General features: G+C 39.5%; 1 protein-coding gene across 2 annotated transcripts in view; it reads right to left on the bottom strand.

Moving 5' to 3' along the window:
- The window catches only part of LOC133636146 (cell migration-inducing and hyaluronan-binding protein-like), a 324,820-nt gene that overhangs the window by 126,062 nt on the left and 172,712 nt on the right, over window positions 1-26,046 (bottom strand). For both annotated transcript variants that reach the window (XM_062029861.1, XM_062029871.1), the window contains 2 exons: window positions 14,309-14,468; window positions 1,138-1,275 (listed from right to left, as the gene is read on the bottom strand). In XM_062029861.1, the coding sequence (XP_061885845.1) occupies window positions 1,138-1,275; window positions 14,309-14,378 (208 nt within the window). In that variant the 5' untranslated portion in view covers window positions 14,379-14,468. The remainder of the gene's footprint in view (window positions 1-1,137; window positions 1,276-14,308; window positions 14,469-26,046) is intronic.

Below are 26,046 nucleotides of genomic sequence, written 5' to 3'. Positions count from 1 at the left end.
TAGAGTAGAACCAGGCTAGGTTTAATGATTTTTTCACGCATGAATGTACATAGTCTTTTCAAATAGGGAGACAGAGATTTTAATAACACCTGGCCTGTATCCTTATAGCTTTATAGCCCTCAAAAGTGTTAAATGAGAAAGCTAATAAACTAACCTTTGACATGCTTTAATTTCAAGCCTTGGTTTCAACTTATTCACTTTCCTCTCGCTCTGGGTAAGACATAGGCTCGTTCATGTAGAGTTGGATGCTGCTGTAAAACTCTCCACTGTTGCCATTTCTAATAAATAGTAGCTTATTATTCTAATTCATTATATTTTTCAGTACATAGGAAGAGGCGTACCTTTAAATGCTGGGGAGGGATAGTGATGGGGTGCGTTCCATTTATAGTGCAAAGTTGGAATATCTGCGTTTCTAGTTGAAATTTCAACGGGAACGCCCCTCGAGGTCGGATTTCCCCCTCGGAGAGTCAGACCATTTTCACAACCCCCCGAGTTTTTTTTAAAGATGGCTGCTCTGGATTTAAACAATGATATTCACTTCTATAATATACATTATTAGCATCGCAACTGGAAAGCTCATAACTCGGTTGTGACGTCGTTTTCCACTCAGACTTCCAACTTCCAAGGTAACTGGAACGCATCACAGGAATAGAGGAGTTCATATGCAATTAAAAAGAGTCCCCAAAAAAGACGTGTTTTCAAAAGAGTCAGCAAGTGGCTTGAAGATGGTCTGTCAAGCAAAATCTATGCAACACTTTGACCAATTCACCACCATTACCTGTCATATAGACCAAAGAAAAGTGTGTTTAATGTAAATTGGAATTATACTGTTGTATTAACCATTTAAAAAAGGTTAATAATATGAAAATTGGTCAAGCGTCTTTTAATTTTTATTTGTGTGGGCAGCGGTGATGCAGATTAATATTTTGTGTACTTACCAAGGGACCATTGTCATTGTCAAATAACAGATTGACACGGGCACAGAAAAGAATGCAGATTTAGCACTTCAATCTTTTTAGCAAGTATCCATGGACATCAAGAAGCCAAAAAATGTTGCATATTCAAAAACGTATGACTTTGGAGCTCTGATCGAACACAACAGGGCTTGAAAAAAGAACACTGGCAGTTTTTTCTTACCTCCGTTTTTTATCTCGATGGAGTGGACGGTAGCGGAAGTCGTGAGGAGTACCTTCCTGCCGTAACCGATGACTACACGATGATGTTCACTATGTCCAGGCATCCATGGCTTTAGTCCTGGCTCTTTGTCAGGACACACTGAAAACAGCACAGCATTTGTTTTTGTATTGAAAAAAAATACACACGAGTGATAAAAAGAATGACAAAGAGACAAATAAATGAAGCGGGCTGGAGACAGTCAGACTGACAAAGGACCAACAATCTGATATAAATAAAGACTACAAAACAAGTACAAATCTGAATGGCACACTGTTTGGAACATTTTCGACATAGATAAGCTTAATTATACTCAACTCAAATATATTTGATTTCAATAGTTTTATGCTTGTTTGTGTTGTTATCTGACATGACAGAAAGTTGTTATAGTTAAGTTTATTTGACAAAGAAAAAATAATTACAGTGAATTTAATAGCAATGGCTTCCTTTATTTTGCAGACTTTGCTTGATCACATCTCATTACAGAGATGTGGGTATTTAATTGTATCTATTTAGCTTTAGGGACGGCGTGGCGAAGTTGGTAGAGTGGCTGTGCCAGCAATCGGAGTGTTGCTGGTTACTGGGGTTCAATTCCCACCTTCTACCTTCCTAGTCACGTCCGTTGTGTCCTTGGGCAAGACACTTCACCCTTTGCCTCTGATGGCTGCTGGTAGCGCCTTGCATGGCAGCTCCCGCCATCAGTGTGTGAATGTGTGTGTGAATGGGTAAATGTGGAAATACTGTGAAAGCGCTTTGAGTACCTTGAAGGTAGAAAAACGCTATACAAGTACAACCCATTTATCATTTATCATTTAAAGGACCTGTAAGCATTCAGCATCCTTAATTGTCTCAAAAGCACTATACAACCCGTGGCAACAATTATGGAAAATAACAGGCTTGGAGGATGTGCATTCAATTGTTAGATTTTGTACAAAAAAATAACAGACATGACACAAAACTTTCTGGCTTTAAAAAAACAAAAACAAAAATAAAGAATATAAATTGTGGTCAGGAACATTTCATTTAGATCAAGCAGAGTGAAAAAATTATGGAGACCCTCATTTCTGAAGAAAAAAGTATGTAATCATACTATAAATTTGCATTTTCAAAGCTAACACCAGCATCACAATAAATCTGCAGATTAGTCTGCAAATAAAAATGAGTGGAGAGCTGTTGCGCCAGATGGATTAACATGAATCATGGCTCCAACATGAGATGTTAATTGAAAGAAATGAGAGCATTATCAAACTTCTTCAAGAAGGTAAATCATCACGCAACGTTGCAAAATATGTTGATTTTTAGTCAGCTGTGTCTAAAATCTGGACCAAGTACAAACAGCATGGAAAGTTTGTAAAATGCATACATACTGGTAGACCAAGGAAAACATCAGTATCAAGACAGAAACTTAAAGCAGTATGTCTTGAAAATAGAAAAAGCACAGCAAAACAAATAAAGAACAAAGGCCATACACTCGAGTCACTGTCTGTAAAAGAACTGTAAAAAACCATCCAAAGGAAATTGGGATTTAAATACAGAAAAGTCAACGAAAGCCGTCATTAACACCTTAAAATAAAAAACAAGGTTATAATGGGCTATGGAATAGCAATCATGGACTATGGATGACTGGATAAAAGTCACATTTAGTGTTAAATCGCAAATCTGCATTGGGGGAGGTGAACTTTTGTTTGGTGCCGCTCCAATGAGATGTATGAAGATGACTGCCTGAAGATAACAAGCACATTTTCAGTAATTGATGATATAGGGCTGCCTTTCAGGTAATGGCAGTGGGGAGAAGGCTGCCATTACATCTTTAATAAAGTTTACTTTGTCATTTTGGAGACTTTTCTTATTCCAATATTCAAAAGGATGTTTGGGGATGATGACACAACTTTCAAGATGATGGTGCATGTTACCATAGAGCAAAAACTTTAAAAACGTTCCTCGAAGAAAGATATATAAGGTTAATGTCAAGGCCTGCAAATCTCAATCCAACTAATAATTTATGGTCGAAATAGAAGAAAATGGTCCATGACACAACTCCAACCTGCCAGGCTGATGTGACAACAGTGATCAGAGAAAGTTGGAGCAAGATTGATAAAGAGTACTGTTTATCACTCCTTAAGTCCATGCCTCAGAGACTGCAAATTATAAAAGCCAGAGGTTATGTAACAAAGTACTAGTGGTATGTTCTAGTTTTGTGTTTCGTAATTCCATGTGTTTCTCAGAATTGCGTTTTTCCATAATTTTAACACCGCTTGATCTAAAAATGGCTGACTACCACAATTTATATTCCTGATTTATTTTAGTGTTTCTGAAAGCCAGAATTGTGACATTTGAAATGACTACAGTTTTATGTCATGTCTGTTATCAGTTTTTTTTTCTACAAAATGAAACAACTTAATGAACACCCAAATACGGTGTTTTTGGTAAAGTAGTGGGACACGTCAAGGAGTCCTACAAAGGTCTGTCCTCAGACCTTTATTGTTTATGAATAATATCATATGTTCATACATTTGTTCATGAATTTCATCAAGAAGGCCAAGTATTTCAAAATAGGAGACTTTAACCATGTGAAAGTATGGAAATATCTTGACACTGTACATAATGAGTAAGCAGACTACCACTTGGCTGGTGAACTTTACCAGCCAACTTTATAAATGAGCTCAGAGCATTACGGCTCTATCCAAGATCGTTGCCCTGTTTAAGTTGCTGTACAGCAACACACATAGCTGTTTTCGTGGCAATGATACAGATCCTGACTGGTTCCCCATCTCCAGTTGCATTCACCAAGGCTGCATGGTTGCTCCAGATCTTTTTAACTGCATCATTGACCATCTGAATCGGGTCCTGGAGTGTACTTTGAAAGCAACCATCGGACTGATCTTGAGTATGATGATGATACCATTCTGCTCAGCACATCCTACAGCCAGCTGAGAGATACTCAGGCCATGGAAAGGAAAGAAGCTGATAAGCTTGACCTTCAAGAGACCTAAACAAAGACTAAGTTCATGCATGTCGATGACGACTCCGATCTACCATCTCTTCAGTTTGACAACGATATTGTTAAGCTTGTAAAATGTTTTGTGTAGCTGGGCTTTACAATGACAGACAACATGGACCTAAAACCAAAGATGGTCTGCAGAAGAGCCCTGAAAGCATCAGCTCTGCAATCACTCTGGAAACCACTCTGGTAGAATCGCACCCAACATCTAACAGAAAACAAAGCTCCAGATTTACAACAGGGCAGCAGTTCTTATCCTACTTAATGGATCAGAGACATGGCTCTTAAACAATACTCTGGCTGCAAGAAAATACGTATATTGTTTGGTGTTTTGTCATTTGTAAATATTGTTACTATTTTGACTCTTCTTAGTTTACATACAAAAACAAGGTTGTTTTTAAAACCCCTTGCCTGCCCTTTTTAATTGACAAAGGCTTAATAGTTATTATTATTTTTGTAACAGTCTGATAAGCAGCACAGTTAGAGTGTATAAATATTTCTGAATAAAGCAACTCGGATGAGAATCAGCATCTTCAAATCTGAGTCCATGGTTCTCTCCCAGAAAAGTGTGGAGTGCCACTTCCGGGTTGAAGACGAGATTTTGCCCCATGTGGAGGAATTTAAGTACCTTGGGTTTCTTGTTCATGAGTGAGGAAGAGTGGATTGTGATATTGACAGGTGGATTGGAGCGGCTTCTGCAGTGATCCGGCCCAAGTATCGACTCTGTCGATATACATTCCCACTCTCACCTATGTCAATGAGCTTTGTTTTGTGACCCAAAGGACAAGATCGCAGGTACAAGCGGCCGAAATGAGTTTCCTTCCTTCTCCCTTAGAGATAGGGTGAGAAGCGCTGTCGTTCGGTAGGAGCTCAGAGTAAAACCTTGCTCCTACAAATGAGAGCCAAATGAGGTGGCTCGGGCATCTGGTCAGGATGCTCCGGGGAGATGTTCAGGGCACGTCCGACCAGGACGAGGCCTTGGGGACGTTGGACAGATGATGTCTCCCAGCTAACCTGGGAACGCCTCAAGATTCCTCGTAAGGAGCTGGACGGTGTGGCCGGGGAGAGGGAAGTCTGGACTTCTCTGTTTAGGCTGCTTCCCCTGCGAACCGACCCCCGATAAGTGGAAGCAAATGGAAGAATGAATGAAGGTCATCTGTGTGCGCTTCATAATTCAATTAGTTGACTAATTCCTAAGAGAGTCACTGACTAATTAACTGTCACAATAGTTGTTAGTTGCAGCACGAGTAGGGTCCAATCCCAGTACACCCCCTCACTCACTACCACTAGCCCTCACTCACTACCACTAGCCCTCACCCACAACCACTACACCCTCAAAATAAAGTCAAAAAGGGTAGACCTTAGTAATCTTCCCTAGTAATTGGGACACCGCTTGCTACGTCACTGCATAGTTCCCGTTCGGGCACATAAGCGACTATGCAGTTACGTTTGCACATACATCCAGTTGTACCGACACCAATATTTTTTTACCCAAATGTATATCGTTATGTATTTCAATACTTTTTGATAATTTTCAAAATAAAGGGTACCACACAAAAATTCACTATTGGCTTCATTTTAACAGAACATTTATGATAAAACTTATGATTAAACATGTGTTTGGAATTACAATTAAAAGGTACATTAAACACAAGGGCTTTTCTTATTGCACTCAAAGAACATTCTACAATTATTTTACATATTAGATAAAGCCTGCCATAATCTAGAATTAGTTTAGATTAGAATATAAAGCTTTATTGACATTGTATTAAATTATTCATGATTTATGGTTGCCAATTTTGATCTGTGCTTTGAGACAAAAACAATAATTAGTAAACACAATGTAACGGTAAATGTTGTTATGATAACGTTTACTCCCTTGGGTTAGAATTACCGTTTTAAATTGAAATTATCATAAAAAAATTAACAGACTGATGACACTGCTCATTTACTGGGGATGCAAGCTAGGGCTAGCTAGCTAACATAAATACAAGAGTCATTAACCTATAAACAGAGAGTTTGATCATTACTCGAAGGAATATGACAACAGAAAGTGAATTTGCGTTGACGTCATGCAAACCAGCCCAGACATACCTAACACACTTTTTTTTCTTTCTCATTAAAAAAAACACAACAATTTTTACAAATTAAAATGGAAGAAGATAAACATATTTAAACAGTCAAATTAAAAATAATATGCCTCTTAAAAGGGAACTGCACTTTTTGGGGAATTTTGCCTGTCGTTCACAATCAGCAAGCGTCTTGTTGTGTCGTTCTCGCCATTTCCGGGTCCTAAATGGCTGTCAAAGTGTACCAACTTGTCGGAATACCTACTTAGACTTCGTCTGTCCAGGTGAGAGGCATGATTTATGATCTACTTCCAGGGAGCAAGGAAGCGAGGAAACACCTTGCCAGTCGATCATATCGAAATTGTACACACGCTTGTGATCACAGCAGCGCAATAAATAGTTTGCTTATAATTACAATATCAGGAATACTTGGTTGATACTAACATATTGAATGGTTATTTATTGGATTTCATGGGTAAAATAGAGGACCTCCCCATTGGCTCCGCTGTAAGCAGCCTTTTATTTACGTGTATTTACTAGTTAGAATGCATTAAAAAAATCCATCTGTCGTCATGTCTTTCATATGGATTGTGAATGATAGGCAACATTTTAAAAAGTGCAGTTACCCTTTAAGGAGCCAGAACAATATTATTTTGTAACATATTTCTTCTGCCAAGAAAGTATATTGTGTGGCTATTCATTCATTGTATTTTTTTTAGAGATGTCCAATAATGGCTTTTTTGCCGATATCCGATATTCCGATATTGTCCAACTCTTAATTACAGATTCCGATATCAACGATCCTGATAAAAAATAGTCGTGGAATTAACACATTATCATGCCTAATGTTGTTGTGATGCCCCGCTGGATGCATTAAACAATGTAACAAGGTTTTCCAAAATAAATCAACTCAAGTTATGGAAAAAAATGTCAACATGGCACTGCCATATTTATTATAGTAGTCACAAAGTGCATTATTTTTTTTAAAATGCCTCAAAACAGCAGCTTGGAATTTGGGACAGGTGGGCAAGGTTGGGGGGGGGGGGGTGTAGGAGGTAGCGGGGTTGTATATTGTAGCGTCCCGGAAGAGTTAGTGCTGCAAGGGGTTCTGGGTATTTGTTCTGTTGTGTTTATGTTGTGTTACTGTGCGGATATTCTTCCGAAATGTGTTTGTCATTCTTGTTTGTTGTGGGTTCACAGTGTGGGGCATATTTGTAACAGTGTTAAAGTTGTTTATATGGCCACCTGTGTGACCTGTATGGCTGTTGACCAAGTATGAATTGTATTCACTTGTGTGTGTGAAAAGCCGGTTTATTGGCGCTCTGTACTTCTCGCCTTCTCCCTACGTCCGTGTACCACTCCGTACAGCGGCGTTTTATAAAAAGTCATACATTTTACTTTTTGAAACCGATACCGATAATTTCCGATATTACATTTTAAAGCATTTATGGGCCGATAATATCGGCATTCCGATGTTATCGGACATCTCAATTTTTAAAATTAATTTAGTAAACTTGGTTATAAGTGTGTATGCATAGTTTTTGAGCACATTCAACTATACCGTGATAATAATGATCACTGTGATCAATTTGGTAACAATAACCGTGATATAAAATTTTCATATCGTCACATCCCGAGTGTCAACACAGATCTAGACTACATAAAGAAACATTTGCCAAAAGTTCCAAAGTCTTATTTTAAAGAACAGGATATACAACCCTAAGAAAGGGTTAGTACAGTCCTTCAATGAGAACATTGAGTTTCATTGTTGTGCGTGGTCTTTTTTTTGAGAAGAATTAGGTGTCTTTAGTCAATGCAAAGTTGACTTCAAATAGGTAGCCAAGGCAGAGCAAGTGTGGAGTTAATATTAATCTCCGTGCCTCTTTCGATCTAAGTTTTAAAAGCAAAATCTCATGGTCTGCGTCCCAAACAATTCTTGTTTTGGTTAGTTCCTGGCATTACCTGTTCTATGCCATTTTTTTCAGACATCTTGGTTTTGTGACTGGGGACAAAGCAGCGAGGCAGAGGTACGCAATCTGCAATTAGTCTGCTTTACAAGCCTTACATACACACCAGGAGGAAACCAGAGAGGCTCAATCCGAATTCTTCTCCTTAACCCTTCCCCCTTGGTCTTACTTAAAGGCCTACTGAAACCCGACCACGCAGTCTGATAGTTTATATATCAATGATGAAATCTTAACATTATAACACATGCCAATACGGCCGGGTTAACTTATAAAGTGACATTTTAAATTTGCCGCTAAACTTCCGGTTCGAAACGCCTCTGAGGATGACGTATGCGCGTGACGTAGCCCGGCGAACACGGGTATGCCTTCCACATTGAAGCCAATACGAAAAAGCTCTGTTTTCATTTCATAATTCCACAGTATTCTGGACATCTGTGTTCGTGAATCTGTTGCAATCATGTTCATTGCATTATGGAGAAGGAAGCTGAGCAAGCAAAGAAGAAAGTTGTCGGTGCGAAATGGACGTATTTTTCGAACGTAGTCAGCAACAACAGTAGACAGCCGGCGCTTCTTTGTTTACATTCCCGAAAGATGCAGTCAAGATGGAAGAACTCGGATAACAGAGACTCTAACCAGGAGGACTTTTGACTTCGATACACAGACGCCTGTAGAGAACTGGGACAACACAGACTCTTACCAGGATTACTTTGATTTGGATGACAAAGACGCAGACCTGCTACTGTGAGTATGCAGCTTTGGCTTCTAAACATTTGATCGCTTGACCGTATGTGCGCAACTTTTTTTTGCGTATGTACGTAACTTTTTTTAAATATATAAGCTTTATGAACCTTGGGTTAGGTGAACGGTCTTTTGGGCTGAGTGATTGTGTGTGTTGATCAGGTGTTTGAATTGTATTGGCGTGTTCTATGGAGCTAGGAGCTAGCATAGGAGCTAGGAGCTAGCATAACAAACATGCAGGTGTTTTTATGCAGGATTAATTTGTGGCATATTAAATATAAGCCTGGTTGTGTTGTGGCTAATAGAGTATATATATGTCTTGTGTTTATTTACTGTTGTAGTCATTCCCAGCTGAATATCAGGTACCGCGAGTATGCAGCCTTGGCTGCTAAACATTTGATAGCTTGACCGTATGTGCGCGTCACGTACGTAACTTTTTAAAAATATATAAGCTTTATGAACCTTGGGTTAGGTGAACGGTCTTTTGGGCTGAGTGATTGTGTGTGTTGATCAGGTGTTTGAATTGTATTGGCGTGTTCTATGGAGCTAGGAGCTAGCAGAGGAGCTAGGAGCTAGCGTAACAAACACGCAGGTGTTTTTATGCAGGATTAATTTGTGGCATATTAAATATAAGCCTGGTTGTGTTGTGGCTAATAGAGTATATATATGTCTTGTGTTTATTTACTGTTGTAGTCATTCCCAGCTGAATATCAGGTCACCCCCGGCTCTCACAGCATCTTCCCTATCTGAATAGCTTCAACTCCCCACTAGTCCTTCACTTGCACTTTACTCATCCACAAATCTTTCATCCTCGCTCAAATTAATGGGGAAATTGTCGCTTTCTCTGTCCGAATCTCTCTCACTTCATGCGGCCATCATTGTAAACAATAGGGAACTTTGCGTATATGTTCAACTGACTACGTCACGCTACTTCCGGTAGGGGCAAGCCTTTTTTTTATCAGATACCAAAAGTTGCAATCTTTATCGTCGTTGTTCTATACTAAATCCTTTCAGCAAAAATATGGCAATATCGCGAAATGATCAAGTATGACACATAGAATAGATCTGCTATCCCCGTTTAAATAAAAAAAATTCATTTCAGTAGGCCTTTAAAGCCCACACTCTTTAAAACCGAGGGCCAAGACTTTAGAAAACACTGTAAGAAATGAGACACCACTACGTCATCCTCTTAGCCACTTGGTGGCTGTGATGTAGGCAGTAATATACTACACAACATCCCAGTTAACAGTTAGATAAATAAGCTATAAAATGTCACTGTATTCAGAAGCTACAATAAGTACAATAGCTCTGTTAAAGGCCTACTGAAACCCACTACTACCGACCACGCAGTCTGATAGTTTATATATCAATGATGAAATCTTAACATTGCAACACATGCCAATACGGCCAGGTTAATTTATAAAGTGCAATTTTAAATTTCCCGCTAAACTTCCGGTTGAAAACGCCTTTGGATGATGACGTATGCGCGTGACGTAGCCAGTGAAACAGAAGTATCGGTACCCCATTGAATCCAATACAAAATAGCTCTGTTTTCATCTCATAATTCCATGGTATTCTGGACATCTGTGTTGGTGAATCTTTTGCAATTTGTTTAATGAACAATGGAGACTGCAAAGAAGAAAGTTGTGGGTGGGATCGGTGTATTAGCGGCTGGCTCCAGCAACACAACCAGGAAGACTTTGACTCGGATAGCAGACGCGCTAGCCCACGCTAGCCACCGACCGCACGGATGATCGTGGTGAAGTCCTTCTTTCTTCCGTCGATCGCTGGAACGCAGGTGAGCACGGGTGTTGATAAGCAGATGAGGGCTGGCTGGCGTAGGTGGAGCGCTAATGTTTTTATCATAGCTCTGTGAGGTCCCGTTATACTAAGTTAGCTTCAATGGCGTCGTTAGCAACCACATTTTTAAGCTTCGCCAAGCTGGAAAGCATTAACCGTGTATTTACATGTTCATGGTTTAATAGTATTGTTGATTTTCTGTCTATCCTTCCAGTCAGGGATTTATTTATTTTGTTTCTATATGCAGTTAAGCACGATGCTATCACGTTAGCTCCGTAGCTAAAGTGTTTCGTCGATGTATTGTCGTGGAGATAAAAGTCACTGTGAATGTCCATTTCGCGTTCTCGACTCTCATTTTCAAGAGCATATAGTATCCGAGGTGGTTTAAAATACAAATCCGTGATCCACAATAGAAAAAGGAGAGAGTGTGGAATCCAATGAGCCAGCTTGTACCTAAGTTACGGTCAGAGCGAAAAAAGATATGTCTTGCACGTTCCTCATCCACAAATCTTTAATCCTCGCTCAAATTAATGGGGTAATCGTCACTTTCTCGGTCCGAATCGCTCTAGCTGCATTGAAAACAATAGGAAAATATGAGGAGGTGATCAACTGACTACGTCACGCTACTTCCGGTAGGGGCAAGGCTTTTTTTTATCAGAGACCAAAAGTTGCGAACTTTATCGTCGTTGTTCTATACTAAATCCTTTCAGCAAAAATATGGCAATATCGCAAAATGATCATGGCCTTTAAGCTTGGTCTTCACGACAAGCATTTAAAAAAAAAATAAAAACAACATTCTAAACATAGCCAGTGTCAATTCTGAAAGCTGATTAGCTGTCGAATCGTTCATGAATGTATTCAATTGTAGTTATGTCCGTTTGTTGCTTGTCTAACATTGTAGTTTATTGGTGACAGTCACACTAGCTAATTTGTATGAACAGAAATTTTGCAGCAAAAAAAACAACATTCTAAACATGGCTAATGTAAATTCTAAAAGTTGATTAGCTGTCTTCTTCTTTTGTAAGAGACATCTAAGCCAGCTCACTGTGTTGGTGTTTGGGTATTCGAGGTCCAGGTCAGTGGGTGCAGGAACAAAGGGGCACTCTTAATGATTTAGTGGGCAGTCTGTTTCCCGGCACCATATTAGCAGGCTGCAGAGGGGCCCAGCACCCAGCGATACATATTGGTATTGAAACGTCCAATTCCTGTACAAGGCTGGTTCATGTTGTCCAAACCTGTCAAGGGACATTGGCACCTGGTGGCCAGCTGGTTCTCCATGCTTGGAGCATTCTAAAGTTGGAACCAACACGGCTCTTTAAGTGGCGAAAGAATGGGTAGCGGGAAGGCAGGTGTTGGCGACCAAATTCTTAGGGAGCCAATATACTGTAAGTTTGTGTCGGGTATGGTTCGGGTCTTGCCAAGCCTTGCCCACAAGGCTGTGGGTGTGGTTTTCCCTACGTAAAGGCAGCTCGTGCAATACCAGAAAATACTGCAAAAAATCTGTTGAGTTGATTTCAAGCAGCCGTTTAAAATCCTCAGGGTCTCAATAAGGGTGGCATCTAATTAATTTGTGTGTACGTTGCGGCACCAGACATGAGATGTGTTTTTGCCAGGACTATACAGCAGACAGAGGGCGCCAGTTCTCAAGGAGGAGGGACTTGCTCCCCATGAAGATCCTGCTAGTCAACGTAGGAGGTTATTCCTAGAGGACACTTGGGCACGCTGCAACTTAACATGTTGTTTGTACATTAGCTGCCTGTCAAGTTTCACTCCAAGGTATGTAGGTGTTGGGTTGTACGGCAGTGGTGACCTATTGGGGTTAACTGTGAAGTGACAGCGGGTCTCATTGAGGTTGATGTGGAAGGCCGTGGATTTGTTTTGCAATGTTCAGTTTTACATTCTAAGTCTTCAAATTATACAGCAATATGCGCCAGGTCTGAGGTTAGTGTCTCCTCTGCTGTCGTCCAGCTTCTGTCCGAGTGTAAAAGTGCAAGATCATCAGTGTATCCATACTGCCTTGATGCCTTGTAGTGCAGGTCACTGATGTATAGGTTAAAGAGCGTGGGGGCCAGTACCGAATCTTGGGGGACTCCATTTCTAATGTGTCGTGGGCAGCTGGCCTGTCCGTCACTTGTCTATAGGATGAAGCTATGGTTCAAGACGATGGTGTGTAGGAAACATACGAGAGAAGCTGGTGAAGCTTCAAGATTAAGCCCCAGAGCCAGACGGTGTCAAAGGCTGCTGTGAAGTTGCCTAATCATTAATGAAATCTAACAAATTGTAGTGAAGTCCGTTCACTGCTAGTCTGATATCGTAGTTTACTAACGTCAACAGCATGAGCTGGCTTTAATCACAAACAATTTTAAAATAAAATAAAAAACAACAACATTGTAAATATGGTTATTATAAATGTTAAAATTAGGTTTTGCTGTCTCATAATCAATGAAATGTAGTAAATTCCAATGAAGTCTATTTGCTGCTCGTCTGACATTCTAGTTTACTTACAACAGCCACATTATTATTATTAATTTCACCACACCTAGTGTGTGTGTGACAATCATTGGTACTTTGATATGATTAACAACATTCAAAACATGGCCATATTTATGTTGACTAGCCAAGGATGAAATACATGATAAAACACAAGTGCAACACCTGGAATCAATAATGCTTATAAGTACACATTTATGTGCTTTCACTTCCCTTGACCTTAAAGGATAATCAGAACACCACTTGCTCAACATGAATGCGCAAAATCAAGGGTTAAAGCTAAAACAAGTGGTAAGGTCGAACATTGGGATTCAGGAATATGTTTCCGTCGTTTGTATTAAAGTTCCCCTGTCTGTGCCACTACTTCCTTGTGTCCATGCTGAATGTTTATTCTTAGGCTTTCATACACTAAAACTGAATTATGGTTGTGCATAGTCGCTACGCCATCCCCACAGACCGCATCTTTAAAAAGGGGTTTTGCCGTTCAATCTTCCAGCTAAATTTTGGGAGCGATTGTGGGCTGCCAGTCAAAACTGCTGCAGAAACCTCCAGAATACTCAACATGAGACACTTAAGATGCTGCACACATAAGTGTTGTGCTCATGAGGTTTCATGTATGCTTAGACACAGATAATGCGGTTAATGATCTTGTGTACTCTCAGGCGAATATTCCTGTTGCCAATCTTCCAGAACATAGCTGGAGGTACGAATTATAAGATGCAACAAAAAGCTGTTTTAAATACTCCGGGCTTTAAGCTCGGCAGCATATTAAGCACAGTTGATGGTATTTTAGGGAGCAATCCATCATAATTGTTGACAGCTGCTGTATGTTTAGTTATTAAAGCAGATGCTGCAGGCCATACTTTTGAGTGCATCGTAGACGTCTGTCAAAATGTATGTACGTTGATGAGAAAATAAAAGCAAGGGGAGTAAAAATGCAAAAATGAGTCTGGAATACAAAGACACTTTTCCCTAAAATGTTTTGGACTATTTGACAATATTCTTATCATTGTTAGCTCATGTATTTAAATCTAATAAAAACAGATTAGCAAAAATATTGTTTAACTCACATGGTTGGATTGTGGGCAACAGCAATGCTGCCAGAAGCACAAAACATGTCTTCATCTTTTGGCTTCCCATGGACCAACCTCACACCAGAGGCCTTTTGAGGTTGCTTAGACCTCCCAGGGGCTTGCAGAGGGAGTTTTGTAGCAGCAAGTTAAGATGAATCTGAAACAGAAAACATAAAAAGGACAATGTATTAACACATAACAAACACCTTAACAATCTAAGCCAGGAGTTCTTAACCTTTTTGACCTCGGGGCCCGCTGGGGCCCACTTAAATATCAACACTGAATTGGTAAACTTAGTCTAGATTTTAATCATATTCAATAATCATATCTATCCTACTTACAGTTTACAACCTTGTCAAATGATATGAAACCATGTGTTAATCATAAAAATAAACAAATATTATTATTAATTCAACCCATTAACCTTAGGCCTAGTTCAGGTTGATTAGATTAGATTAGATTAGGATTGATAAATAACTAATGAAAAATAGATTTACATATAATTGTGTTGTGCTAAAAAATAACTACCGTAATTAAATAATGAATATATTTAAACCGTCAAAACAAATTTAAGTGCAAATGAAAATACAGCTTCACCACTTTAGTCATAATTTTTGCGCTTAAGAAACTTATTTACTACTTTAGTTCCAGACTTCTTCCGTTTGTTTTTGATTTTCATTCCTGCCACAAGTCGTGGAAAAGTGTATTACAACTCAGTGCTACTGCGGCCCATATAGAACACAGCTGATGAACAGATATTTTTGGCGGCCCTCTGGAGGGCGCTCATGGCCCAACACTGGGCCCCTGTGATTAAGAGACACTGATCTAAGCCAAGCCCACACTCACACAGATATTGGAAATGCACATTTCCCCAATCCGTGTTAAAAAAAATGTCTGTCTACTACTGCTGTCAAATGATTGCATTTTTTTGTCATTCATTCCAGGGTTACCATTAATTATTTTGATTCACTGGCTTCCAAGTGCACTGTGTCCAATCAGAAGCCTGCAAAAATAACTACAGCTGACTGATGTGATGAACGTTATATTCAAGTTAAAGTACCAATGATTGTCACACACACACTAGGTGTGGTGAAATTATCCTCTGCATTTAACCCATCACCGTTGATCACCCCCTGGGAGGTGAGGGGAGCAGTGAGCAGCAGCGGTGGCCGCACCCGGGAATCATTTTTGGTGATTCAACCCCCAATTCCAGCCCTTGATGCTGAGTGTCAAGCAGTTAGGTTATGGGTCCCATTTTTATAGTCTTTGGTATGACTCGGCCGGGGTTTGAACTCACAACCTACCCTATCTCAGGGCGGACACTCTAACCACAAGGCCACTGAGCAGGTGCCTCTGTTCATCGATATACTATAGAAATATACGGATTGGCTAACTCAAGTCGACATAAACATTTGTTGTTTACAAATTCAGGCTTTTTTAATTATGTATATTATTATTATTATTATTATTATTATATACAGTATTCCCTCGCCATTTTGCGGTTCACCTACTACAGTCTCAGTGCATTACAGATTTTAAAGTATAATTTTGTACCATTGGTACATTGAGGTTTGGGAACCCAAGTGTTCATGTTAAGATGATGAAGGTTTTAGAGTGAGGCAGTGTTTTAAGAGTATAGGAAGGGTGTGAAAGCTGTGTGGAGGGCTTATAAGGACTTTAAATCAATATAATATTCATAAAAAAGAAATAAACAGTGTCCCTACTTCACAGAAATTCACCTACCATGGGTGGCTTGGAACATAACCCCCACAATAATCGAGGGAACACTATTATCAATTTATTTTTATTTTTATTTAATATTAATTTTTATAACCACGGAATGCCCAGACACTTTGCCGTAGTTCAAATAAGGTTCAATACCTAAGATCATGTCACACTTGTCATGTCTGTTTTACTCGTCCATACACAAACGCTGAACCAGAGTGCTGAGCGTATCGATTTAAATCTCGATAGTATCGATACCAAGATTGGTATTGGTATCGGATTGATATTGGCGTGATGGAATCGATACATTTCTTGCAGTTTTTCCTCCCTGCGATGAGATGGCGACTTGTCCAGGTTGTACCCTGCCTTCTGCTCGAGTGCAGCTGGGGGATAGGCTCGAGCCCCCCCGCAACCCAGAGAGGGACAAGCAGTAGAAAATGAATGGATGTTTCGCAAATTACTCGATTTTTTTCAGAGGTTATGCAACAGCAGCGTCCCTTTCTCTGCTCATTGAGACACGCTTTACCCCTACCCTCCCTGATCTACTGACAATATTTTTCACAAACATTTGCGTGTAACAAAATTATTTTTTGTATTTTAAGATATATATTTTTGTTGCATTGTTGCTTTTTTGTTATTATGCAATTTGCCAAGCAAAGGTTTTTACTAGAATGTAGTAGGGGGAACTCCTATTTATATACTATTACATAATTTTAGATTGTGGAATTTAGTTTTAAAAACATTTTGTCTACATGAAAGAGTTTTCCTGTGTTCTCATTATAATAATCAACTCCCAGAAACAAATTCACAGTTATTCAACGATCATGACATTTCAAGTCAAAAGTATCTGTATCAGTATTGGACACACTAATCCTGTATTTACTTGGAATCAGATCGATACCCCTAGAAGCAGCACTTTTTAAAAAACGGCACCCCAGCTGAAGTTTTCCAAAAATTGTTGGATGAAAACCTAAGTTTGCGTGTGGATATAAGGCCAAAACACATACTAATGTTTGTTGTATTCAAATATCCGTATTGCAGTGGCAGTAGCTTTAGACTGTCACATTATCAGTACCTCATCATGGATAAAAGCTGTAATTATAAGCGTCCCTGTTTTGTCCTTTAAAGCTAAATCACTTGCCAACATGTGACCTAACACCCAGCTTGCATATGAAATAGCATTCCATTATAGGCTTTAGAAATAAACACTCATTCAGCTCGCTAATTGACGGTCATGAGCAATTAAGTCTGGCCCATAATGCAGAGCTGCTCTGTGGTGGTAGCAGATTCTTCGTGATTACAGCTTCAGGGGATAGAAAACTACTTGTTTGTTCTCTTCACACGAAGACTAACCTAAGCTCAAGGGGCTGTGGTATAAAATGTTATACCTGCAATAATACACCCAAATAATGTCACACTCTAATTAATATTTTATTAGATTTAATGATCTTATTGTCATAGCATGCATGCATCCTAACAGACTATTGTGATCAGTTTTCTTCCAGGATTGCCCTTGTGGGTCTGTTTCCGTTTGCAACATAACTTGTTTGCTTTTAAAGCTTTAGACAAAGTAACCGCTCTTTAAGGCACTTTTAGTTGTGAGTATAGTTCCCGACTTTTTTCAGAACTCTTTCCATTTTCCTTGGTTTGTACTTTGCCATAGCCTGTAGTACTTTTGTACGATCACGACTTCCGTGTCTGGGGTCGCAGTCCAAAGACCTTCACACATACATCTGGAAAACTTAGGGAGGGAAACAGGCACAAGGAAACTATTTGTTTCCTATGATTAGCTGTCTTTTGAACTGTTTAACCCATTGTGGTGCTATGTTTGTGAAATCAACTATTGTTTGTTGGTGCAGACTTTATGAGCCAAATGGAGCATATATTATTCTCATTTATTAAATAAATATTAAAAGAACCCATGCATCGCAACGGTAAATAGACCTACTCCCGTACACTAAAGTACCGTATTTTACGCATTATAAGGCGCACCTTCAATGAATGGCATTATTCAAAACTTTGTTCATATATAAAGCGCACCGGATTATAAGGCGCATAGAATAGACGCTACAGTAAAGGCTGGGGTAAAGGCTGGGGTTACGTTATGCATCCATTAGATGGAGCTGCGCTAAAGGGAATGTCAACAAAACAGTCAGATAGGTCAGTCAAACTTTATTAATAGATTACAAACCAGTGTTCTGACAACTCCGTTCACTCCCATAATGAATAAACAGCTGTTTTATTATTTTCTCCGAAGTAAAGTCAGTGACGTTTTATTTCGTTGATCTTTTAACAACAGCAAGGTATAACATGTAGTGCAACATTTATATCATATAGTGGAGGGGAACTTTTCCTCCATTCAATAAACACGTACAAAACAGTCTGATACTTTTACGGTAAATCAAATGTTAGTGCAATCACAATATAGTATCAATCAATCAATCAATGTTTATTTATATAGCCCTAGTGCAAAGCAATAGCAATATATCAATAGCTCAACGTTGCTCAAACGTTAATGTCACACAACACAACACACAAAATAAACATGTAAAGCTCACTTTACTAAATTATTCCTCATCCACTAATCCCTCGAATTCTTCTTCTTCTGTGTCCGAATTAAACAGTTGGGCAAATACGGCATCCAACATCCCCGCTGCTGCTCTATTCCCGTGTTCTACTGCGTGACTGATCGCCTTGAGTTTAAACTCTGCGTCGTAAGCGTGTCTCTTAATAGGAGCCATTTTGGGGTCTTTACATAAACACACAAATGGAAATTAAACAGCACGCCTCGCGCAGTCATATATCCCAGCATGCACCGCGCGCTTCTTCTTCTACGGTAAGCAGCCGCCGACTTCATTTTCCCCCGTAGAAGAAGAAGCGCGCGGTGCATGCTGGGATATATGACGTCTTCGACGAGACGGAAGTCTTCATTAATGGAGTCAGTGTCGCTGCTGTTGTCTAGCAGTTCAGTCACAATTCCTGCCTTCCTGAAAGCATGTTTCTTAATAGGAGCCATTTTGGGGTCTTTACATAAACACACAAATGGAAATGAAACGGCACGCCTCGCGCAGTCATATATCCCAGCATGCACCGTGCGCTTCTCCTTCTACGGGGGAAAATGAAGTCGGCGGCTGTTACTGTAGTTGCAAGACCTGTTGTGGCTCAATATTGGTCCATATATAAGGCGCACCGGATTATAAGGCACACTATCAGCTTTTGAGGAAATTTGCGGTTTTTAGGTGCGTTTTATAGTGCGGAAAATACGGTAATGTCCGATCACCTTATAAAATTTTACGTTCTGACTCATTGTCTACAAGCTACTAATAACAAATGCATTAGCAGCCACAACATGAATGCTGTCACAACTACGACTGTTGCTGGCCTACTGCCTTCAGTAATGGCACCATTCCCAAATTATGTGGGCTCTATCGATAATCTCCCTGCTGGCCTCCCAATGGATTGGATTTTCACAAGAAGTTGGGACCCGGGGTGGACCACTCCTTATGCATCAGTCGGTGATGTCTCTGCGCCCCGACTTGTGTAATAAGTGTATTTAGTTGACCCACTCGGCATCCATTGCACCGGTCACCCGGGGAGGGGATGGGGGAGGATCTGTGGTGCCTTCCAAGGTTTCTTGTGGTTCCCATTGGATTGAGTTTTGTCTTGCCCTGGGATCTGAGCTGAGGATGTCTTTGTGGCTTGTGCAGCCCTTTGAGACGTTTGTGATTAAGGGATTTGATTGATTGATTCTGAGTTTGTTAGCAGCAGCTGATATCTTTTATTAGTGTACCTATGAGCTTAAGTGTTAGCAAGGTGGACAATAATACATGTTAGATATGTTAAATTATTTAAAACAGGGGTAGCACATATTAATAAACATTTCTGAATATGTGCCAGTTTTAGTTATAGAGATTGTAGTCTCTGGGCAATGTGTGATCAGATACTTAAAACAATCTTTCCACATCTCATCTAATATGGATGCCAGAGCCTTAAGTACTGGACAATCCCGATACTGATCCGATACAATATCAGTAGGAATAATGCATACATTTATCATTTTGTAGTGTGGAATTTTAGAAAAGTTTTGACCAAGTGTAGTTATCCAATCATAAAAAAAACACTGACCAAGTTATTTTTAACCTTCTGGAATGGACTTAAGTGGAGTGGTAAATGTTTTTTGGTGACACCCGGTGGCCACAATTTTAATGAGTAAGTTTAATGATGCAGACACTTTCATTACTGGGTACTTTGTAGTACGCTGCTACTTTAGAGACTTTTAATCTGTGGGTAATATGCAACTATAATCACTTGATACTTGTTTATATTGACAAATGTGGTGTTTTGGACTGCAATTGTGTTCAACTAAATACACTTATTACATATTTGTAATTTATGCACTATTGTGTACTTAGTGGTGTGTAGCTGCTAGCTCCTACCAGCCTACCGCCTACCATGTTTACCTTTTGTAAATGACTTGACTACAATGCAAGAAAAGACCAACCTTGTGTGCTTATTGGAGGATTTAGATTTTAACTGGCTTTTATATCAGACATTTTTAAATGCAAGCCAATATAATCCCATACTGACAGATATTTGATATCAATAACGAATCAGGACACCCCTAGTGCTAGTACTGTATATGCAAACAATAACTGTAGTGTTACAACTGCAAAACATCTCTCCCAGGTATTCTCCTTGGCATATTTGAAACATGTCTTAAAGCAGAACATTGCCTAAAAAAGCTGCAGTGCCAGAAAAAGGCTTGTTTTTTGCAAATATTTCATTTTGTAAGTGTAAATTTTATGGTTTTATGACTTCACTAGTAAGTGGGTGTGTGAAAATCCCTAGTTATTTTATCATGTTTATAATGTGTCATTTGTGAAATACGTTTGTACAAGCAGGAGATGTTTTGAACAGTTTGAGTTCAACAGAACCTCCTGGTACAATATGCACACGGTTTGTACTCCACTACACGTCTGTATAGTGGAGTATAAACATTTCGACATGGCAGTGTGGCATGTTCGACATTGGCAGCAGCGCTTTATGGACTTTAAAACCCGAGCAAGACAAACTACTCATCCACCAGCTGCCCACCTCAACCCGACCCTCACTACTCTGCTGCAACCGCAGGCTAACCTGTGCAAGCCGGCTATTCCATCCATCATCCTGGCCTATGTTTGCATCCTGGACAACACACTCTCAGAAACATGGCTCAATGGCTACGCCACACACTCGGCCATTGAGCTACAGAACAACAGACCAGGTACGTATGAGGTATAGTATAGTTACACTATCATCTACTGTACTGAGTTGTAACGACAACCTACATTCACAGACAGTCAATTATACTATAATGTGTTTATGAGCGAGTTTAAAGGTGCTTTTAGGAGTTTTCAGCTGGCTGTTTACTATCAAACCACTGTGGTAAAGCAAGCTTGCATGTACAATACTTCATGCATCTGTAGCACCCTGAAACTAGAGTTGGATGTAAAATCTAAAGTTGTATTATCATGCATAAATAGAATAATACTTATTCTATTTTTGTTAAGTGGATTATGCAATGTTTTTCATTTGTCATATTCATCTCCGTGTAGGATTAGTTATGAGTATTGGGAAGGGGAGCTGTGTCATTTCCAAGGTAATGTGTGTAATGCACAGGCTCGAGAAGAAAACAGAAAGTGAAACAGTGAGCGGGAAAAAATAGGGATATCAGAAAATGCCTGTAATATGAATCGTGGGCTTCTTGAATAAATATTGCACCGAAGAGATGATGTTTGGTCATTCTAATGGTGCAACACATCCTTGATATTCATATACACACGTTCAGATAATTCCCTAAGTTGCTAAGCAGCTGGAGATGACGCTACTTCTGCTCTGCTGACCAATGTTATATCTTACCAGGGAGTCAAACAGGATGACTGACAGTAATGGAGTTTGCTATTTCAGGGCAAAGAATAAGGCAACACAAGTTGTTTCTCTTAGGCATGCATGAGTGTTTCACTTAAGTATCAACTGTCTTTGTTCACAAGCATATTTTATGAGTAGATAATGTTTGACGATGCAGGTGGACTGAGTCAACTGTCCATGTCTACATGGTCATTACTTTCTGGGAATCATGTGGCAATGAATTGCAAGAATGCGCCTCAAGACAATATCAGTTGATGATAAAAAAAAAACACCCATCAAGACCAGGGAGAGCTAATTGTTAACAGAAGGCATTTTGTTTGTGTTAATTCAGATCAGCTTAAGTTTGACTCAGGGATCAGGATGCCACTACCATGTATAGTCCCATGAGATGCATTACTTCAAATCAGTGCAACTCATGAACAATTGGGCATGGGACGCAGGCTCAGGAGTGGACACGATGTAGATGGCTGCCTCTGGTAAGGGTGGAAAGTGTGAAAGTGTGGAAACGCTCTATGCATTTATGACGATTAATAATATCAATTTATCCAGGAAGTTTCCACTCAGCTATTCATGATTGAACTTAAGTAATTAATGAACTTTTGTACACACTTGCACAAAGAAAAACAACATCTTATAGTGTGTTTTTGAAATCAACATCAGTATCTTTCGGGCAAATATTGCTTAATCTCATATTCTCCAGGAAAGACAAGATTTTTCTTTGAAAACAAATTCAAAAATAAGTTAAAATTCACACTTTAGTGGTGTCACTGGTTGTTCAGTCAGTGCCGTCACCCTAACACATTACCCCAGGGTAATGTGTTAGGGTGTTAAATGAGGAAACGCCCTGTGGACCTCTTTTTGAAGAGGGCCCTCTTCAAAAAGAGGTCCACATATTCTATCTTCTACAGGCCATCGAGAAGAACAAATGTTAGTTCACTTAATTATTTTTCTGTATATTTCATCATATTTTAACCAGTTAACATCTCCACGGGGTCCTGCTAAACTATGTTCGAAAATTGTGTAGGTTTTTTTCTAAATCATGTTTTTACTACTCAATCACTGGAATGTGCTTAATGTAATTTTCTGATTTTATGCTAACATCTCACTGCTGTTTCTTCAATGAGTCATCTTTGGCTTAGAAACGTTATATAGTATTGCCTGGGATGAAACAAACATTTGCTGTGTATAGCCTATAGTTAATAATGTGTATGATCAGACTTTAAGTTGAAAAAAGAGATAAATTAATCTTGTATTGTTATTCTCATGACAACATGCACAAAAGAGGGAGATATTTATTGATTAGGATTTTACGGGAATTATGTGATTCTGATGGAACAAGTGTAAACAAAACAATCTTTAAAAAAAAGTTTTTATTAATGTTTTTGAAAAGTTCTGCAATAGAGACATTGTCATGTTTTCACCCAATAATACTATTCCAAATGAAAGTATATATTGCTGTGATGCATTTCCAGACTTTGAGGCAAAAATACTCAGTACGTGTCCATGCGCTAAATTACTCAGATTTCTTAAATAGTTTGGCTCTAAATAAGCCTCCTACAACCATGTAAACACCTTGATCCAATCGTGTTCAGTTTTTGAAAAGTCGGACTAACACACCTGGATTGTGTGATTGGAAACCAGATCTCTAGAGGGGTGATGTGCGGCCGGAGAGGACCCTTCGTATCGCGCATGCGCCAGTCTCAACGTGTGGGATACAACCCAGACGTAGATACCATTAAATACAAACATAGCAACAATTGTAATGAAGAGGAGACTGTTTATTTGCATCACATATTAAAAGAACAGAACATTTTGAAGCGCATCGATGGAAGAAAAAAAGAAGGTAGCTAAAGAAATGTAAAATGCCAGCTTAGTTGGAACTCCCGAACAAAATACAAATGAGATTAAAGAGAATGAAATAGGTATATTAAAGGCGAATAATAAAGCATACACAAACCTCTTCATGCTGCATTTGTGCAAGCCAACTGATTAACTTTCCGCACAACCGGCAAGATTGTCCAGAACAATAGCAACCTTCATCTGGATATCAGTCGGGTCACGGACTGTCTTTTCCTTTGGATTTAAAACTCCTTCCATCAATCCACAGAGACTATTGAATTAACTTTGAGACTTTTTTTTTTCAATGATTTTCGTCCATAAATTCAGACGAAAAAACTCTTCTGCCGCCTTTCTTTGCATTCGACCCGATACATTCTTGGAAGTAGCGTCATGTCCGTAACACAATCCAACATAATTTATTGACGCTGTCTGCTATTTAACATCAGCATAGCCATTAGGGACGTAATATTATGTAATATTATAATATTATAATATGTGCCAATATTACAGCGGATATTAGTTAAAACGGTGTAGCGAAGTTGGTAGAATGGCCGTGCCAGCAATCGGCGGGTTGCTGGTTACTGGGGTTCAATCCCCACCTTCTACCATCCTGGTCACGTCCGTTGTGTCCTTGGGCAAGACACTTCACCCTTGCTCCTGATGGCTGCTGGTTAGCGCCTTGCATGGCAGCTCCCGCCATCAGTGTGTAAATGTGTGTGTGAATGGGTGAATGTGGAAATACTGTCCAAGCGCTTTGAGTACCTTGAAGGTAGATATATATTTTTTATATATTTATCATTTTATCATTTACCATTCATCAAAACAAGTTGTAAGGATCTGAAAATCGTAGGGTGACGTCATAGTTCAACCGGAGAAGTAATTCAGTTATCCGTGTTAAAATGAAATAAGACAAGAATAATGGCGGCATATTGTGCTGCATACTGTGGTAAAATATGTCCTACGGTTGAAACAAGGACATTGGTAATGATCTTTCATAAGTAAGATTTTTTTAAATTTTTATAGAAAATAAAATCTGCTTTAATAGCATGTTTTTATATTGACAATAAAGTAAAGTGCATGAAAAAAAGGTTGAGAAACCAGCAAGTTATGATTTATTTTCATTATACAACACATTGTATCGCATTGCCCTTAATGGGAAAGCGGCCCCTACTAAGACAGCCGCCACGTAGGCACGTCACTTAGCACGGTTGCTACAGCACACTGACGCATCTACTCATATCTATGATTATACATATCTATGGTTTCACGCTCGGTGCGCCAAATGAAAGTAATAGCCAACAAATATAACAAAGAAGAACGACAAACACCACCAAAGAAGAAGCAGAAAGTATGTGTGCAAGTACGGCTTAATTTGGCACGCGGGTTCCCTCCGGGTACTCCGGCTTCCTCCCACCTCCAAAGACATGCACCTGGGGATAGGTTGATTGGCAACACTAAATGGTCCCGAGTGTGTGAATGCGAGTGTGAATGTTGTCTGTCTATCTGTGTTGGGGGTGGGGGGGGGGGGGGGGGGGTGGGCACCGTGTTCAATGGAGAAGTCTGGTCTACAAAATGTGCAGGCAGCATACCCCTTCCCCTTCGAGCTGTCCTGGATGAACTGAAATTATTTTTTCCAATCATTTTGAAACTTGCAAGCATACTTCTTCTTCTTACTCGTCGTGGCCATGTCTCTTCTTCGTTCTTCTGCTTCGTCTCTTTTATGTTTTTGGACATTACTACTTGCCGTAGTTTTGAAGCAATGCATGATGGGAATCCGGATGTTGTGTGTCAGTGTATTAACGTGCCGGCTGGAATAAACACACGCTGAGAAATAGCTCCGTGCCTGCCTACTTTATGGGTTATAGATAAATCTATGGATAAAGAAGACATATATAATAGTCTCCTTTTCAGGTGAGAGAAGACGCTAAAGACAGTGCCTTTAAGGCACGCCCCCAATATTGTTGTCCGGGTGGAAATCGGGAGAAATTCGGGAGAATGGTTTCCCCGAGAAATTCGGGAGTCTCCCGGGAAAATCGGGAGGGTTGGCAAGTATGGGTCCAACCAGTCATAACCAGGTAAATAAAACAATAACTGATATCTGTATTATGTCAACATTGAGTCAACAAACATTATACTGCTAATCTGGACTAGGTTTTACAAGTTGTTCTTTTCTGTCTGTTTGATAATCTGTGCTGCTCAGTAACGGTTTTAGGTCAGACACTCTAACACATAAACTTGGGATACAAATACTTTATCTTACGAGT

The sequence above is a fragment of the Entelurus aequoreus genome, linkage group LG02, assembly GCF_033978785.1.
Source record: "Entelurus aequoreus isolate RoL-2023_Sb linkage group LG02, RoL_Eaeq_v1.1, whole genome shotgun sequence".
NCBI lineage: Eukaryota > Metazoa > Chordata > Actinopteri > Syngnathiformes > Syngnathidae > Entelurus > Entelurus aequoreus.
The sequence above is the reverse complement of the archived record's forward strand: the minus strand, read 5'-3'. Positions and strand labels throughout refer to the sequence as shown.